This window comes from Pelodiscus sinensis, chromosome 31 (assembly GCF_052426305.1).
Source record: "Pelodiscus sinensis isolate ZL-2025 chromosome 31, ASM5242630v1, whole genome shotgun sequence".
NCBI lineage: Eukaryota > Metazoa > Chordata > Testudines > Trionychidae > Pelodiscus > Pelodiscus sinensis.
In genome coordinates this window covers 4,689,686-4,708,051 of record NC_143082.1, presented here as the reverse complement: position 1 = coordinate 4,708,051, position 18,366 = coordinate 4,689,686, and the positions used below count along the sequence as shown (strand labels likewise).

The following is an 18,366-nucleotide window of genomic DNA, read 5'->3' as shown; positions in this document are numbered from 1 at the left end:
CCCCTTTCAGAACTCAGCTTGGTCCTCCTGCCATGCCTGGGATGAGATGGGAGGGCCCCTACGGCCAATCTCCCAGGACCCCTCTGGGCCCCTCCCCAAAATAGCTGGCTGCAGAAATAGAAGAATGGATTAGACCCCAAGCGACCCTTCCTTGTCCCCCATTCACCAGGAAACATCCCAGCAGGCCGCTGGTCAAAGGGCATCTCTGCCAACACCGCAGGGGGCGGGTGTGGACCGAACAGGGGTTTGGAGATGTACCCTGCCGTGGCGGTGACGTCTCCAACCCAGAGCGGGATTTGAACTCAAGACCTTCAGTATTAAAATGAATCCCTATTGCTTGACCTATGCACGCAGCCAGCACCGGAAGGCAACTGCCCACCACTGGCATGTGGGAGGGAGGGGGGCAAGGAAACAGGTTAAAACTGGTTGAAAATGTTCCAGCAGAACAGAGCCAGTCTTAGGGATGGGCTGGGACCACATTTCAGCCACCTCCCAAACCCCGCCGCCCCCTGCAGGTTTCCCTAGTTATCCCCCCCCCTCTTTTTTTTTTTGCTGGACAAATTTTTGTCGAGTATTTTTTTGAAACCATCTGGCAACCCTACGGGTGAGCTGGGTGGTCACCCAGGGCCGCCAATTGGTTAAGAGCAGCCCTGCGCAGAAAACTGGAATTTGACTAAAAGGAGATTTTTCGGGTGCTTCCCCTGGACACGTCTACTGGCTGTTGAAAACCTCCCCGCAAAGCAGGCTGTTTTGGACTAGGCCATACAGCCACAAAGCCTCATGGGAGGTGTGGTCCCGGTGTCTCGTACTCCCCTGCATCTCCCCGTGGCTTAAGACTCCCATAATGCACTGCTTCCTCAGTCAAAGGCAGCAAAGGAGTGGGTTATAACTCCCATGATGCACCATGGCCTGAGATTCCTTCCCTGCCCAAGTCACACCCCGGTGAATCAAGGGAGATGTAGTCCAACCAGGGAACCTGGCTCAGAGTGGAGCTAGACAGGAGGTGTCTACCTTCAAACTGGTACATGGCCACACAGGTGCCGATGGGCGAGGCCAGCTCCTCCTCAAAGTCGTCATCAAACTCCGTGTAGATTGGCTGGTTCAGGGCATCCTGGCTGTCGTCCGAGTGGGTGGCGTCCGGGCTGGGGGAGGAACAAGGCGACCGGCTGAGCAGCTGCTCCTGGGGTAGCTCCAGCCACAGGGAGCGGCTGTCCCGAAGCAGGAGCTCGGTCTAGGGATTAGCGTGGGGGTTGGGAGCCAGGGCTCCTGGGCTCTATTCAGGCACCTCTACGAAAAGCTCTCCCCTAGCAAGACAAAGGGACGCGCCCAGGGACGCCAAGACCCCCGTGCAGTGTGAGTGGCTCTCAACCTGGCCGCCTGCTCCCCACGGCGCCTGGGGAGGGACATTGCGCCGCCTCACCTGTCCTTCTCGTGGGAGCCGTTGTTGTTCAGGGTGGTGGCAGGGTCCGGCGGACGGCTGTATCTCAGGCTGTTGTCCGACCGGTTACTCAGCATTCTACCCTCGGCCTCGGTCAGCCACGACTGGGAGGCGAGAGGGGGAGGTTTAAGCCATTCCTGCCTCCCCATCGCGGAGACAGTGCACGCAAAGGGGAGAGCATCTTCGTTCACACGGGGACTCCTCCGCTCCAGGGCCTAGCTCCCTAGCAGGGACACCCCTTAGCTTGGCAGCTGCTGGAGTCTTGGCCAACCCCCAGCCCATCTACGGACCCAGCCCTCTGCCGGACACCCAGGTTCAGAGCAATACCCCACCACCCCAATTCTCTCTTCTCCTCCAGGCTAGATGCAGACTTCGGGCTCCCCATATTTTGTCTTGCCCTGCCCACCCCCAGTATATAAAAAAGAGCACAGAACCCACAAGTCCTGGCTCCCAGTCCTGCCCCCATGCTCTAACCACTAGATCCCACTCCCCCATAGTCTGCATAAGCAGACTAAGCAACTGCTTAGGGCCCCCACTGGCTCAAGGGGGTGCTCTAGTAATACCCCCCAAAATATCATTCACCCTACGTAACAAGCATAGCAGTACATGGTGTGTTGGTATATTCTGTACAGAAATCCCATTCATTTTTTTAGTGCATGGGTTATGGGGGACCCCCGAAAGATTCCCCCCTGCCCTCAGCTCTGTCTCTACCACTCCTGCCAGAGCTGCAAATAGAACCCAAGAGTCCTGCCTCCTCGCCAATTAGCTACAATTGTATCTTCCCCTCCAGTATCAGAGACAAGGGCTATCAGCTGTAGGAACAGGCAACACCCAAGAGGATCTGAGTCACCGGCAGAAGGGGGTGGGAGGGAGAGAAGGAGTCCTTTGATCAGGCTACACATGTTCAGTGGACTCATTCACAACATCAACCTGCTGGCTGAGAACTGCCTTAGTCAGCCAGGAACCTGGGCAGAGCCCTTTAGCAGAATTGTCGAGTGCAGCGTTTCCCCAAACGTATTCCACGGAAACCCTGGGGTGCCGCGAAGTGAAAATAAGGGTTCCGTGAGAAAATTCCAAACAACAACATTTCATGATTTAAAAAAAACCAATCATTCATATTACGTGATTTGTGTTTTTAAATACGTGCAATTAAACTAAACGTTGAGCTCATGGCCTTGTTTAGCATTTGTTTATTATCAGGGCTCGACAAACTATGTAATCTACTTGCCCGTGGCGAGTAGATTACAACCCGGAAGAGGCAGGTTCGGGCGATCTGCGCATGCGCAGATTGCCGGACAGTGCAGCTTGGCGAGCCCTGTTTATTATTATCCTTACTTATTTGTGATCTGCTTTTTCAGCTCCATCTATGAGACTGTTCTTAGGGGTTCCGAAAAATGCTTTCAAGTTTAAAAAGGTTCCGTGGCCAAATAAAATTGGGAAACACTGGTCTAGTGTAACGTCCCTCGCTTGGGAAAGGGAGAGAGAGAGAGAAAGTGATCCCAGACCTGGGCTATTTCTGTGAGTGAAACTACTAGACACTGGGTTACACACGATTCACCCCAGAATAATTCAGGCATGACTCAGCCGCTCATACATCACACCGGCAGCCTTTGACTCACGAGGACACCTAATCTGAGAACCAATGCAGTCATGACACTATTTCCTAAAGGGTCACTGGTTTAACACTCTCATCAGGCACTGTTTATTAGGTATATTATGTCAATGTTATTACCCAGTCTCGGCCTAGGTCTCCATCATGCCAGGTGCTGTACATACATTATGGTAATACCCAGGAACTCCAACCAAGACCCGGAATCCCACTATGGTGGCTGCTGTACAAACACACAAGACACTGGCTTTTGGGGTCCCACTGCGATTAAAAGTCTTTGGGACAATGTGCCTTACAGAAGCAGGATGGTGCTGCAAGTGGGGCACCAGTCTAAGATTTAAGGCTCAAGTGCAGCACCCTGCTCTGCCACAGACTTCCTGCATGGGCCTGGGGAAAGTCACTTAGCCTCTCTGTACCTCAGTCTCCCCAGCCACACAATGGGACTACAGCCTTGCCCTGGGAGGAGACATACATTAGATGGTGCAAGGCTCAGACAGTGATGGCAGCCAGAGAAGGACCTAAAATCTTTAGGATCTATCCCACAAGGCAAGAGACACCAAGTGGACATTTGAGCACACGTCCATTAACATCAGCTCCATGTGGGTTTTATTGGGTTTTTTTGGTATCTTCCCATTGCACTTGCCAAGATAGCTATTTCACTGGGAGAGCCCAGTACATGCTGCCACCTTGAAAGCACCACTGTGCCACGACATGCTGTGTCTACACTCAGCGAGGCTGAGCAGCGTGGCCTAGTGCAGAGATCCCTAAACTGTGGGTACACCCCAGAGACACATTCGGGGGTGGGTGGGAAGGGCAGGGCATCGGAAGGGTGGAGGGGGACAAACACCCAGCTCTGCTCTGGCCCTGCCCCAGTCCTGCCCCCAGATGTGGCTCCAGCCTTGCCCCTTTCCCCCATCTGAGTCCCCCCGCTTCACCCTAGGCGCAACACTCCTGGCTGTGGAGGAGAAGACAATGAGGAGGGGGCACCACTCAGAAAAGTTTGGGTACCACGTGGCTAGAACACTTTGCTAGGGACTCGGGAGACCTTTTTATTCATCTTAGTAAGTCACTTCCCACCCCTCCCCCGCTCTGTGCCTCAGTTTCCCCCACTGTCAAACGGAGATTTTGGCACTGATGCTGTTGGTAAAACACACAGCTCCAAGGAGTGTGAGGCGTTGTTACGTGGTGCGGCCATTAGGGGGAGATAAAGCCCTCTCCGAGACTGAATCAGTTCAAACTGCGGTAACAGGAAGGACTGGCCGGACCCAAGGGACATTGCGTGTGGGTCTGGAAGGAGGTCGGCATCACAGAGGGCTCAGCCGGATGCGTGGAGGGGCCTGGGGCAGAGGCAGGCCCCCCGCCCCCTTACCTCATACTTCTGGATTTCCAGCCGCAGCTTCTCGATGTTGTTGAGGGTCTCTGAGATCTTTGGCTCCAGGCTTGCGGGGTCGCCCATCTGCGGCGTCTTCTGGTACACGTCCTTCATCTTGTTTAAGGCATCTCTGGAGGGCAGGGGAGGGGGGAGTTAGGGGAAGGAATTTACAAGGGCAGCCCAAAAACTTTGCCTTCTGGCAAGAGGGGGAGAGAGATTTAAACGCAATTGTAGGATGGAAACTGCCCCTCCCCCCCCCACACACACACTTTGTATGCTGTGGCATAGTGAGAACTAGGGGAAGCAATGTTTCCTACGTACAGAGCACTGGACTAGAGGTCAGGAGACCTGTGTTACACACATACCGAGTCAGCCCAGTGGTCCCTCTAGCCCAGTGTCCTGTCTGCCGACAGTGGCCAATACCAGGTGCCCCCCAGAGACAACACAACAGGGACTCATCAAATGATCCCTTCCCTGTTATCCACTCCCGGCTTCTGGCAATCAGAGGCAAAGGAAGCCCACAGTATGAGCTTATCTAGTTCTTTTTTTTTTTTTAAAACCCTGTTTTTCAGTCTTGGCCGTCACAACATCCTCTGGCAAGGAGTTCCACAGGTTGGCTGCACATTGTAAGAAGAAATACCGAGAAGAAACACTTTTTACTTGTTCTAAATCTGCTGCCTCTACATTTCGTCGGGTAGCTGCTGGTTCTTGTGCTTATGTGACGGGGTAAGTAAAATGTCTCTAGTCCCTTTTACTACAATCACAACTTCATAGACCTCTCTCATATCCCCCATTAAGTCATCTCTCCCCGCATTACAGGCTCCACCCTAACCTGGAGAAAGTCACTTCTCCTCCTGTTTTCTCTTCTACCCTGCTCTACTTAGGTGGTAGACCAACTGGGGCAGGCCCTGCCTCTCAGTTGGCACATCCAGTGCCTGGCCCAACGGGGCTTCCGTCTCAGATGGGCTCCCTGAATAATAAGTATCTGAAGGGGCAATTCCAGTCCAAGCACACACTATGCTTGGAAGTCGCAGCTGCAAGAGGGCAGAGTTTAAAAGCCTGGCGAGGGGCAAGGTGGTGCATTATGGGAGTCCCTGTTCCATGAGCATCATGGGGGATGTAGTCCAGAGAAGAACATGGCCAGGAGGCACTCACAAGGCACTGCCTATAGAGCACCCAGAGCACCTACCTCTGGTCGATTTCCTTCTGCAGCTCCCGGCTCCTCTCCTCCATCTTCTGCTGCAACTTTTTCCTCCTCTGTTCTGGTGGCAAGTGGCTGAAATCTTCCGTGATCACAGGCTGGCAGCAGGATGGTGGGGGGAGGGGAGGCAGAAAGAAAAGGGCACATCAGTTTCCTGTGTGCCGTAACATGCCCCCTTCCCCCTCCCCACTCCCAGCCCTTCCCACCGTGGGTTGGCAGGGCCAAGCAGCAGCGCCTGACGAGCCGCTGGGCACAGTGCTGGACTGCCGGAAAGCCATTCCCCGACGTGCAAGAAGCCGGCCAGCCCCCGGGGAATGTGCGTGCCCCTCAGAGAGCCCGATCTCGCCAAACGTCCTCAGCCGTCGGGAGCCGAGCGCCTCACGGGATCCTCGCCCGGTGCAACACGCCGCACGAGGCCTTTCTGCCGGGATCTGGAGATCCCAGGTCATGCAGTAAGGAGGTAACACGCTGTCTGGGCCACCCCGGCCACCGCTCCGCAGCTCTACACCAACATGGGCCGGAGCTTGGTCTCCACCGGCAGCACCCGGGGAGGAGGTGTCAAAAAAAATCCTTGTTCTCACGGACTGCTGCTCCCGCCACAGCACTGACAGCAGGAGCAGCGATGGGGGAACCAGCACTGAGCGGCAACCCAGGAGACGGGGCCGGTCCTAACCAACTGGCGGCCCTGGGTGACTGCCCGGTTTGTCCGTAGGGTTGCCAGATGGCTTAAAAAAAAAAACACACACACACACACAGACCGGACAAAAATGTGTCAAGCCAAAAAAAAAAAAAAATTCAGGGAGTAACCAGGGAAACCTGAAGGAGGATTCGGGAGATCAGGACAAAATGTGGTCGTGGCCCACCCCTAAGACCGGTGGCCCCTTGAAAATGGCAGCCCCAAGCAACCGCCTGGCTTGCCCGCCCATAAGACCAGCCCTGCCAGAAGACCTGCCACGGCCTCAGGCGAGCCACTCGGCCGGCGGCGCGCCACGCTACGCAGCCCCACGTAAGCAGAGCACAGATCATCCCATTGACGCCGGGGCCGCGTCAGGAGAGTCGAGATGCAACTGAGCGGCCGCGGGTCTGGCCTGGCGATTCAGGACCAAGTGACTCCACTGGACAGCAACCAGTTTCCACCCCTGTGCAAAGGCAGCCACTGGACGAGCACCCTCCCTCTTTTCCCCCGTGATTCTTCAAGGGGAACAAGCTGGGATCCTGGCCCAATAACCAGGTGCCCTCAGGCTGGCAGAGTGGCCTGTTGCAGGCCAGGCCGAGGGAGCGCTCCGCAACTGGCCGTTGCACTGGGCTTTTGGTCTCCCGCTTGGGGGTGTCTTCTTTATTTAGAACAGGAAGGGGTTTGATGCCGACTTGGGCTCAGCCCCCCCTCACAGTCACAGCAAACCATGAAGCCTGGCCTACAAGAGACGGCTCACAGCTTTGCACAGAGCAGGAGCGCAGGCTGCCAATGCACCTATGTGGAGGATGCAAAAGGGGAGTTCCTGGTTGGGACGGGGCGTTGGGAGCAAGCAGGAGGTGGGTGAGGCAGGAGAAGGGCTGGGTTAGGGAGCCGAGAGGGAAGGGACATGTGCGGGCAGAGGATGCTTTCACACGGGCTGAAGCACCACACGAGGGAGGCTGGAGCTATGTGCAAGACAGAGAACTTGGGGGTTTTAAGAGGCGACTGGCACATGAAGAAATAACTGGGTACGTGCTGAGGCTGGGAGAAAAATCGCCACGGCAATGGAGGTTTTAGGGAACTCTGGGGTTTGAGGAAAAGCCGTCGCTTCAGGCAGAAAGACGCGACATTTTCAATCAAGGAAACAAAGACCCGAAACCCGACGCTTGCAGATTTGGCTCTGCGGCCGCGGCGTCGCCTGGAAGTTTTACTTCGGCTCCCTCGTGACCAGTTAGCCTCTGCACATCCCACTCCTACAGCAGGCTACTGCTCCCATAATGCACCTCGGTCTGTAAGGAAAGGTGGTGCATCATGGAAGGTGTAGTTCAGATGCCTCATGAGCCCATTGTTCTCTATGGACCGGGCTCCCTGGTTGGACTACCTCTCCCACAATGCAACATGGGAAATGTAGCCCACAAAGGACATGTAGTTCAATTACTTTATGTCCAGTGTTCCTTCTAATGTTTTCCATCCACATGCGGAATAAATTTCTGCACCACAGCATGTGCGAATGTGCACCACCAGTAGAAACACATGCTGCCAGCTGAGGTGCTCTGCTAATCAGCGAGGCAGCATCTGAATGTCACCTGGGCAACCGCTCAAGTCCTCTGCTTACAGGGAATGCTGTTCATGCCCTCATTCTCCATGGTGGGCTAGGCTCCTGATTGGACTACATGGTGCATTATGGGAGATGTAGTCCAAGAAGCCTGGTTCATAGAGAACAATGGGCTCATGAGGCACTTGAACTACAAGTCCCAGGAGGCACTGTGGTAGCACGTGTGAATAGTTCCATTTTCAAGGGGGGGGGGGGGGGGGTTACCAAAAGCCAAGTAGATGCAAAAAAAGGCATTTAAAAAAAAGGTGTATTTTTATTTTAAGTCTCCTTCCTACACAGCCACGCTGTATTTCTCTGCGAGCAGGTGCCCTTCAAAATAGCAGCAACCTCCCCGACGCACTACAACCCCCCCTCAAAAGAACAAGACACACACTTACCCCCCGTTTGAGGCTGCGGAAAGAGGTGATGCGGGGTTTGACTGTCTTATTGATCTCATTCAGACAGTAAGACAGAGGGTCCCGGGTGAATTTGGGGGACGGAGGTCCGTTGGTGGCAGACGAGGAGGAAGGAAGAGGGATAGAGATGGCTGGGGACAGGGGAGGAGGGGGGAGCTAGGGACGGACAAAGGGACAACAGAACACACGGACATGCACAACAGAGAGAACACCGTAAGAAAAAAAAAAAAAAAACAGGTACCCGCACCAAAAAATAAATAAATACACCAAAAATAAAAAATCCAAACACAGCACAGGGACTAAAGGGGAGAGGAGGTCAGGACAAGTCGCACCATCACAGTCCACCAGCAGGGGGTAGCAAGGATGGGGGGGTGGGGGGGGAGAAGAGAGAGAGAAAAAAAAAAAGACCCACCACCCATTTTGTCAGTCTCCCAAGCACAGGTAAACCTGGGTGCCAAGGGAAGGGAAAGAGGCCAAGGTTTTCCACATGATCCCAAAAGTGCCTGAGTCCCATGAGCAGGAATGGGCATTTGGGCATCTAATTCCCCTAAGATCCTTGGAAATATGCTTGTTTTCAAACCCTTCGGGTTCCAGCATGCACCATGAGTGTGACTATGGCCACAGGGCGGGCCCCCACTCTGGAACACTGGCCCTTCCTCGCACCCGTGTGACTGGGAAGCTCGACAAAGAGATGAGACCCGGGCTTTCGGCTCCTGAGCTTTGGTGGGGAAAGGGTTAACGTGCCCCTCTGCATTACTCAGGGCCCGGGCCTCACAAGAGGTGGGGGGGGGGGGGCACAATGCTTCATGGGAGCTGGGGAGAGGGGAGGATACTGCTGGAAGCAAGTAACATGAAGGTCGCCTGACGGCTAGACCAGAGGTTCCCTTGCTCCTAACAGGCCCACAGATAACCCCTGACACCCCTCGCTCTCTCATCCTGCCCCCTTCGCCCCTCCCATCCCCCTGGCAAGGGCAGGAGGGAAACTGGAAATTTGATTCATTTTTTAATTGTGTTTCCAGTGCTTCCTGTGGGAAACTTCAGTTTCTCATCAACAACCAAAACACTTCCATTCAGAAGTGCTGCCGTGGTGCATCCTGGGAGTCGCCGTTTCACTGCTTCACACCCCACATCTCTTCTGGGGGGGGGGGGGGGGCAGTTCCCCAGTCAGACTACATTTCCCATGATGCACAGCATCCCTTCGCCACGATCTCAGTGCTTCATGGGAGTTGTAGTCTGGCCAGGAAGCCCAGCCCATAGAAAAGAGGAGTATGAGGGGGCCTGAACTACAACTCCCATAAGGCACCACAGGAGGCATGCCAAATGGAAATGCTTCAGCTTTACGCCGAAATAACGGGATTTCAGACACTTCCTCCACTTCCCTGCTTTCTGAACTGCCCCCCACAAGCCCATTGCATTGGCCTCCTGCTCCCTCATCTCCTCACCCCTGCCCCCAGGCCGGCCCTGGCTCCACCATTAGGTGCATTATAGGCGCTCCGGCCCTCAGGACCCCTTGGCATTGTACAGCCACAGGGCAGAGCAAGGGATCCTGCCCCACAGAGCTAACAGCCCAGGGCTCTGCTTCCAGGCTTAGAAGTCAAGCACATGCCTGAAGCGCTTAGCTGGATCAGGGCCTGAATGCCTGGCAATGCCTCATCCCCGTTAGCAAACCGCTTGCAGGGGGTGGGGGCAGGACGGGGGAGAGAGAGCCACTCCCCAGCCACGTCCCTTACAATTAGCTCGAACTTCCTCCGCAAGGATCCTTCCATTGGATCATTCCCCCCTCTTCTTGCGTGCCCCTGTGCCCAGGACATACCCAACAGCTCGCCAGTGAGGGGGAAGAACAGATCGCCCACCTCAGCTAGGCGGGGGACGGGGTGGGGGCAGGATACAAGGGAGAGGGTAGGCAGGAAGCATTTCTAGGGAACACGGGGCTAAATCGAGGGGAGGGGAATGATGCCTTAGAGCAGTGTTTCCCAAGGGGTGTTCTGCGGAACCCCGGGGTTCTGTGAATTGAAAATGAGGGTTCCGCGAGAAAGTTCCATGACAACAACATTTGACGATTAAAACATAATTAAGATTGAAGCATTTATGAATTTTATTGAAAACAATTTTCATATGTGTTGATCTCAAGACCTTGTGGAGCGTTTGTTTATTATTATCCTTACTTATTTGTGGTCTACCTTTTCGGCTCCACATACGAGACTGTTCTTAAGGGTTCCGCAAAATTCTTTTGCGTTTAAAAGGGTTCCGTGGCCAAATACAATTGGAAAAACACTGCCCTAAAGCGTCTGGCATGGAAACATGTTCCCCAGGCCTTGAAACTTGGGGTACAACCCCATCACTTTCCTACCCTGCCCTGCAGGACACCAGCCCCCTGCTTGGCAGGGCATGCGGTGCGGCAAGGAGAGAAGACGGGCTAGTTTTATACTCCTGCTGGCAGAAGGGAAATATGGCCCCCAAGCCAGAGACCCCTGCCCCTCGGGTTTCTCCCACACCCCTCACTCGTGGGCGAAGGCAGGACCCTGGACATCACGGCCTGCGCATAGCCGGGGAGCAGGCGTTGCAGCACATGCACAGAGGGAAGCGGCAAGCGGCGCGGGATTTCCGACAGGCACGAGACAATTAGAGCAAGAAATGCCCCCTGGGCGGGTGAGGGATGGCTCCGCTTTTCCAGACAGTAGGGCCTGCGAAACGGGCCCCCCAGCTGGCTTGTCATACTGGGACGTGGACCTGGTGGGCCTGGGGGCCAGTGGGGGGACAGCTGCAGCTGTTTGGGACACAGGAAGTGTGACCGAAAGTGGCAAAGTGCAAGGGATCTGACCAGCTACGCCCCGTGAGGGAGCTCGAGGGGCCTGTGTTAATGTTATTTGCCAAGTACAAGGATTCTGTTGACAGGTTGCACCTTTGTAGTGGAAGTCTGATCTGCCGGGTCGTGCTGTGTTTCAAACCTGTGCAGTGCATCTCCGGGCTCCCCCCGACAGACTGGCATCGGCCCTGCCCAGCTCACCGAGGGACATCAGCTGTCCAAGGACTAGCCCTGAGGAGTTAGCAAGCCATGCAGGGCCACGCCTAGGGACAGCTCTCCCACTGCTCTGCCATGGGCTGGGATGCTTGGGTTTGAGACACAGAAGTACAAGCCACATGGCAAGACACTACAAAAGGCTGTTGCCATCTCATCCATTGGCTTGGGCGGCGGGTAATTGCCTTCCCAGAGTTACCGACACACCCCAGCCACCAGGAGCCCCACTCTTGCTGGTGGCCAGGAAAGGGTGGCCTGTGTGGCCAGGCTGGGGTGGGCGGGACTTAGCTCCAGGGGCGGGCCTTGGGTGGAAAGGGCAAGACTAGAGCTTGCCTGTCCCAGCTGGGTCTTGAAAACCCAGTGGACATGGCAGGTGGGTTTTCATTCCTGCTTCTTCCCTCTGGAGTAACTTTTCTACCAGCTGACAAAAAGGACTGACCGATGCATTCGAGCTGCGGGAGCGTGCCCGAGGGACTTTCCAACCAGCAAGCTCACCCACCCAGCTAGGAACCGGATACGTGGACTCGGCAGGGCTCAATCGTTTCATTTTTCTTTGGGTGTCATAAACCGTTAGTTCTAGTTGCTAATGGCCTGGCTGGGTGTGGGGAAGAGCCAACCGAACGCCGTCCTGCTAACGTGGCAGATCCGTGGGGAATTGGAACATTTCTGCAGACGTGAGCGGTTTTAAAGGAACTTCTCGATGCTCTGGGCCCCGGTGCAGATCGGGAGGCAGAGAACTGGGGTGCAGCAAGGGGGCCGTGTGGTTTCTTTTTCAGCTTCTTGGGCCCCGCTGGGGAGGGTCTGAAGCAGAGTCAGTGTTTGGGGAGTTTAACTTCTGCGTTACCCACCGGCCGCTAGGAGACGCTGCTCTCCCTTTTGCAGCCTGTTCTGACCGCGGCCTGGCTCTGAGGGGGTACACAAGACATCCACCCAGCACCCACACCTCGCACCTCACACCAGCACCCCTATGACAGCCCACCTGCAATTTAACACGTGCCACGGGCAGAGAAAAGGAGGGACCCCCGCAGGAAATGGACTGAGCCAAATCCAGATCATCCACCTCCCACCCCACGCGGCAGAGGAAGGGTTAAATCCAGGCCACTGTGCCCCTGGGTAACTTCTGCTCTGCACAGCACAGACGGGACATGGGGGTTAGGACACAGGTAACACGGTGGGGGGAGGGGGGAGGAAGGCGGGGAAGGAACCCTGCAACAGCTGTGCAGCGTGGGGCGGGGAAGCTGCTTACTAAGCCGCATGTGTTTGGGAGGCCACACGGGACAGAGCTGGCTCAGAGCGGAGCCGTTAAGAGCCCTGCCCCACTCCACCGGGGGGGGGAGACCACGCCAACAAACCTCTTCCAGGACCCCAGAGGTGCGACACACCCCCCTCCATCCCTGCCCCAAGAGCACTAAGCTGGCAGGGAAGCCAGGTCAAGATGCCTTGTCGGAACAGCCAGTTCCCAAGCCGCTCTCCGGGGGCCGGGAGGGGTGCGGCAGAGGTGACTCATGGAGGGCGCGAGGCGCTGGCAGGGCCAGCGGAGGAGAACGCCGAAAGGGAGAGGGCGGGAAGGAGGATCGTGCTGGCTGATATGCGGCGCGTGCTCCAGAAGGGGTTAATTATTAGCACCCCCTGCCTCCCTCGCCCCCGCCCGCGAGCCACCGCCAGGCTGGGGGCTTTGGCTCATGCGCGTCGGTGCTCGAGCGCCGCGGTGGCTTCATGCTCTTTTCCGGTGTCATGCACAGGCAGTGGGAGAGCTGCAGCCGGGGAGGATCCCAGACCGGGGTCAAAGGGCGGCGCAGCAACAGCCGCAATGCAGAGAGAAGCGGGGGGGAGGCTGCTACGACCTGTGCCTTGTAGCAGCGCTCGGACGAGGGGGATGCCAGTCAGGACCCCTTCCCCCCCCGCAACTGCACTGGGCGCTGCCCAACTCCACTTGACAAGGGAGATGGCCAGGACCAGCGCTTGGTACCATCTGCCCTGCCAGCAGGCTGGCGAGGGGCGGGAGGTCTGGATGGACTCACACCAAGTGGTACTATAGGAGTGCAGTCTAGTGGTTAGGGCAGGGGCCTGGGAATCAGGACTCGTGGGTACTATTCCCAGCTCTGCAAGGGGTGGGGGCCTAGTGGTCAGAGCAGGGGGGTGGGAGTCAGGACTCCCCAGGGCTGTGAACAGAACCAAGAGTCCCAACACAGGGTTCCCCTTCTCTATCCATGCCCACCCCCACTCTCCTGCCAGGCCCACCAGCCTCACCTCCACCCCCTACCCCCAAGATGGGACTGGAACCCAGGAGTCCTGGTTCCCAGTTCTGTGCGTGAGGGCCCATCGCGAACTCCTAGCACGAGCCAGGCTGAGCTGCCAGCTCCTACCTTGTTCTTCTTGCTGAAGGGCCAGCGCTTCCCTTTGTTCTTGCCCAGCTGACGGGGGTCCAGCCGGCCGTCCAGGGTGCCCCGGGGCGTCCCCAGGCTGCTGTCCGACGAAGTGCGGTTGATGGGCTGGCTGAAGTCTTCGAAGTCCACGTCCCCCGGCCTCTCGAAGCCGGACTTGTGCAACTCGATCAGCGCCTGGGAGTCCTGCCGGCAGCGGGGGCGGAGGGTGGGCATGGCCGCTGGGAGAACCGGAGACGCTCCCTCCCTCCCCTGCGCCCGTTCCCCCTAGCTACAGCGGCGCCACCTCCCCAGAAACACTCGCATGCGCAACCCACGTGTCGCCAGCAGGGCCAGGCTTCAGGGAGCTTACAATGGCCACCCCCAACGGGGGTCACTAAGCCACAGAAAAATCAGTCAGGGGCCAGGGGCTGCGGGGAGGGGGCGGAGTGCCAGCGCGGGGCCCCCAATGCTGGGGGGAGCCCGAAGCCTCGGGGGCCAGATCTAGGCAACTCAGGGGCCACATCTGGCCCTTAGGCCCCTCACCCCGGTGCAGTGCTTAGAGCAGGGTGAGCTGAAATCAGGACCCCTGGGTCTTACGCCCACTCACTGGGGCTGTGAAAAACCCACACGTGCCGCTGGGTTTGGGAGCTGGGGCCAGATTTGCATCCAAGCAAAACCTCCCCATGCTGGTCTGGGCCCCCTAGTGGAGGGGAGAGGTTAGCAGCTGGATCCCTCCCCGGGTAGCTCCTCCTACTTTGGGGGCGGGGTAACCTCCTGGCTCCCTATTGGTGGTGGGAGGCTGTGATGGCTGAGTATTTCCCCAGTTAGCTCCTTCCACTGCTGGGGAGGGGCGCTAGAGGAACCGCCAAAGCACTCGGCCACCCCAGAACACCGTTTAAAGAGACAGCAGCACCCACGTTCTTCTCGTTCACCGAGTCGGCCGCTGTCTTCATGCCGTCCAGGCACTTGCCGATGATGGGCATGACCTGCCGCTCGGTCTCGGAGAAGACGCCGTAGCCTTCCTTGAGCCGCACCGTCCGCCTTTCGTCCATCTCCTGCAGCTTCTGGAGGGCAGAGAGCAGACCTCACTTACAAAGGGGCGCGGCAGCTCAGGGACACAGATCACCCTTGAGGACACTGCAGGAAGGGGGTCCGAGACAGGGAGAATGTTCCAAGGCCTGGAATGACTATGAATTTTATTATTGAAGCCCAGCTCTTCTATGGTGCTTCACTAAGCAGGGCAGTACTATTATCCCCATTTTACATTTGGGGAAACTGAGGCATAGAGCAGGGACATCACTTCACCCAGCAGGCCTGTTGAAGAAGCAGATATAGGACCTGGGGGTCCTTCACGCTGGTCTGGCAAAGTTTGTTTGATTGTTAAAAGGCTGGGGTCGTTTACCTTGCAGAGGAGACACCATTGAAAGCCACACAGTCTCAGGTGGGATTGAGAAAGGAGATAGGACGGGCCCATTCACGTAACACAAAAGCAAAGGGACATTTACTAAAACCGAAAGGTGGCAAATTCTAACAGAGGATTTGTACGTGTGAGTCTTCCCCCCGCCCCCCCAAGCCCTTGGGCCAGACAATTCTCCAGTGCTATCAAGACAGTAAGAAAAGAAGGGAAGGAGGGAAAGGAGGCGGGGCTAAGAGTCAATGGGAGGGGCTTAGATGGATGGGCGGAGCTTACGTTGAAGATCTGCGGCATCTCCAGGAAGTAGAACTGGCTCTGGTCACGGTTGAATTTCTGCAGGAAGGAGGCGTACTCGTTCTTGCTCTCCTCCGCCATGTGACTGCGCAGATTGGCCTGCTGCTTCGCCTGCAGGGGTAAGAGGCATCATCACCCCACGCGTCCCAGGCTACGCCCCCTCCCAACAGGGAGCCCAGGGATCAGCCCGGGGAATCCCCTCTATCCAAAGCCCTGCCCTGGCTCCCCATACGCGACAGCAAGCGCCCAGGAGGGTCTCGCTCCTGCCTGCTCTTCTCTCTCGTGCCACACAGCTAACTCCTCCCACTCATCGCACCCCGAGAGGAGACGGGGGGCCCCCAGTATCGTGCCAGTGCTGCAGGCAGAGACAGACAGTCCCTGCCCTAGAGAGCTCAGTCTGAACAGCCTCGGGAAGGACTTTTATCCCTATTGTAGAGACAGGGAAACTGAGGCACAGAGCTAATGACGGGCCCACTGGCGCCCGGAGGGGAGTTCCTATGGGCAGAGTCAGGAACCGAAATCTCCCAAGCGCCGTCCTCTTCCTCTAATGCAGCCTCTTCAAACCCGCCTGCTCCGGATGGGCAGAGACCTGCTCCGTAAGGCAGCTCGCAAAACAGACTCCCCCTCGCCCCATGGGCCCCCGGGGTTCCAGGTCTGCTGGGCACTGCCCTGCATGCTCTGAGGGGGCTGCCCTCCCTTCTGCTGGGCCCCCTCCCAAGCCCCCCGTTGGGGGTTGCAGCCGAGGCGACGGCCGCGTCCCAACCTTCTCCACGTCAGCTTTGGTGGCATTGAGGTCCTGGTCGAGCTTCTCGGCCGTCAGCACGGCTTTCTCCGCCTCCCGGCAGTCCCGCTCAAACTTGCGCTTGCTCTGGGGCGGGGCAAGGACAGAGGAGCCAGTTACCTTGCTGGAGAGCACAGCCCCTCCCTCACCGACGGCATTTCGGGGAACCCCCGGGGAAGGGGGGCAGGGGTTCTCCCCCGTTCTAGGGGAGAAAGCTAAGGCTAGAAGTTAAGGGACCTGCGGAATGGGCGTGTGGCAGAGCTAGGAAACAAACCCAGAACGCAGGAGTCCCGGCTCCCAGCCTCCCCACTAGAGCCTCAGCCCAGTTTTGCTGCACATGTTCGGGACTTGTGCGGAATAAAGCCCCTTTCATTCTCCTGAAGGCATTTCCTTCCACCAGCTGTTCGGGAAACCCTCTGTGGAGCATACGCTGACCCGTGCAGCTGTGCCTACGCGAACGCCGGCCAAAATGGAAAGGCTTCCCGCAGCTCCAGAGCGCTTGGATCAGGCCCAGCGCGAACACGAACACGATGCAAACAGCTGGCACCCTTCCCCAGGACTCACATTTTCGAGTTGCTTGAAGGAGTTTTCGAGCTGTTGCTGGGCTCGCCGGCCCTCCTGGAAGTGCTGCAAAGAGGAGAAACATCAGAGGAACCTCACGATTGCCAGCCGCCTCGCCGTTCTGCCTGTGTACCGCTCCTAGCGCGGCAAGGGTCGGCCATAAGACGCTCAACCAGCAGGCGAGGCCTGGCGCTGATGGGGCAAATGCATTTTGCGTGGATTGCACTTACAGGAAAGTTCAAGATATATCATAGAATTTTGTATTAATGTGGTTGCAAATGGGAAGTAAAAGAACAGTTTTCCATTTGTAGGATTTCAATGTCAATCATTCATTTTACGGAATAATTACCCCACACGGTACATTTGACTCAGAAATGCGTAAAGCTTCCTTTGCTCTTTCCGGAACTAATTTGAATTATTTTGATTGTGGAGCTATTTCAGGATTCCTCCAATATCCCAAAATAGCTATTCCACATCTTAAGAGCATCAAAATATAATGGGCCCACTACTCCAACGTCCCCGTAAACCTCGTTGCACGAGGGTGAAGGGATGTTTCGGAATAGCGCTTTATTTCGAAATTACCCCGAAATAAGCTACACAATTCGCATAGCTTATTTCGAGGTAAGGGTGCAGTGCAGACACACCCTAACAGTCCAAACGGTCTTTGCACTAAAAGGACAGTTGAATGGGCGACTCGGTTTTAATTTTGTTGGCAAACATTGTTCATGAACTCCAATTGTAATAGTCATGACTTTTTTACCCCCTCGGATAAAAACAAAAATTATTTAAACCTTTCACCCAGCATATTCTGGGGTGAAAAGTAGTGCATTCAGCTAATTTAAAGTGGCAGGATTGTTTATGCAAAGTTTGGTCTCTGTAGGTAATCACAAGGTATAACTTTATTTTGCACAAACAAATCCACAAACTATTAAAAACATATAATAGATGAACAACGTACATCCCCTAGCACCACAGAGCCCCAGCCGCTACTGTAAGCCCCCATGAACAAATTAACCAAGTAGTAGAACATTCTTCATTGCAGCCTGGATTTCCACCAAGTGGTTAGAGATTTGGGAAGCGCAAGATGCCTTAAATTGACCCTCGTTTTCAGACAGCACGGAGCACCCTGCCCTTATGAAAAACGCAAGGTCCCTTTAAGAAGTCTCACACACCTAGCAGTTTGGGGCCCTTCTGAAAGTGCAGGCGGGGAGGAAGAGCCTTCTGCTGTTGGCTATTTAGTAGGTGCATTACGGTAACGCGGTCCAGGCATGCTCTTGACCTCTGATACTTGTACTACAGCAGCGCCCAAACACTGAGTCTCTTCTCTTCTCTCCGCAGCGCTTGCAGATTCAGTTAGCAACTGCGACGCTCCCGCGGCCAGCCACATGCAAACCCTCCAACATGCTGGTCTCCACTGGTCGGGTGCCTCCCTCGGGGAGGGGATCTGGCTGCAGAGGCTTCAGCCGAGGGGGTGGCAAAGCCGCCCCAAGAGACAGCAGCAGCCTAGGGATTCTTGAGGAGGAATAGGTGGCCCCAGCTCCCGGAGGGCGCGAGGGTCTGTCCTTCCAGTGACCTGGCCTAGATTTAGGCAAAGGACGCAGCATCTGGGGCTGACCCTGGGTCCT

General features: G+C 56.2%; 1 protein-coding gene across 2 annotated transcripts in view; it reads right to left on the bottom strand.

Annotated features, from left to right (window-relative positions):
• TRIP10 (thyroid hormone receptor interactor 10) overlaps positions 1-18,366 on the bottom strand; it is a 58,290-nt gene that overhangs the window by 1,613 nt on the left and 38,311 nt on the right. The window contains exons 5-14 of one of the 2 annotated variants that reach the window (XM_075902287.2): positions 16,745-16,807; positions 16,163-16,267; positions 15,382-15,510; positions 14,609-14,755; positions 13,692-13,895; positions 8,289-8,462; positions 5,609-5,718; positions 4,417-4,549; positions 1,421-1,542; positions 1,012-1,142 (exon numbers count right to left, since the gene is read on the bottom strand). In XM_075902287.2, the coding sequence (XP_075758402.2) occupies positions 1,012-1,142; positions 1,421-1,542; positions 4,417-4,549; positions 5,609-5,718; positions 8,289-8,462; positions 13,692-13,895; positions 14,609-14,755; positions 15,382-15,510; positions 16,163-16,267; positions 16,745-16,807 (1,318 nt within the window). The remainder of the gene's footprint in view (positions 1-1,011; positions 1,143-1,420; positions 1,543-4,416; positions 4,550-5,608; positions 5,719-8,288; positions 8,463-13,691; positions 13,896-14,608; positions 14,756-15,381; positions 15,511-16,162; positions 16,268-16,744; positions 16,808-18,366) is intronic. The other variant, XM_075902288.2, reaches the window with a different exon arrangement.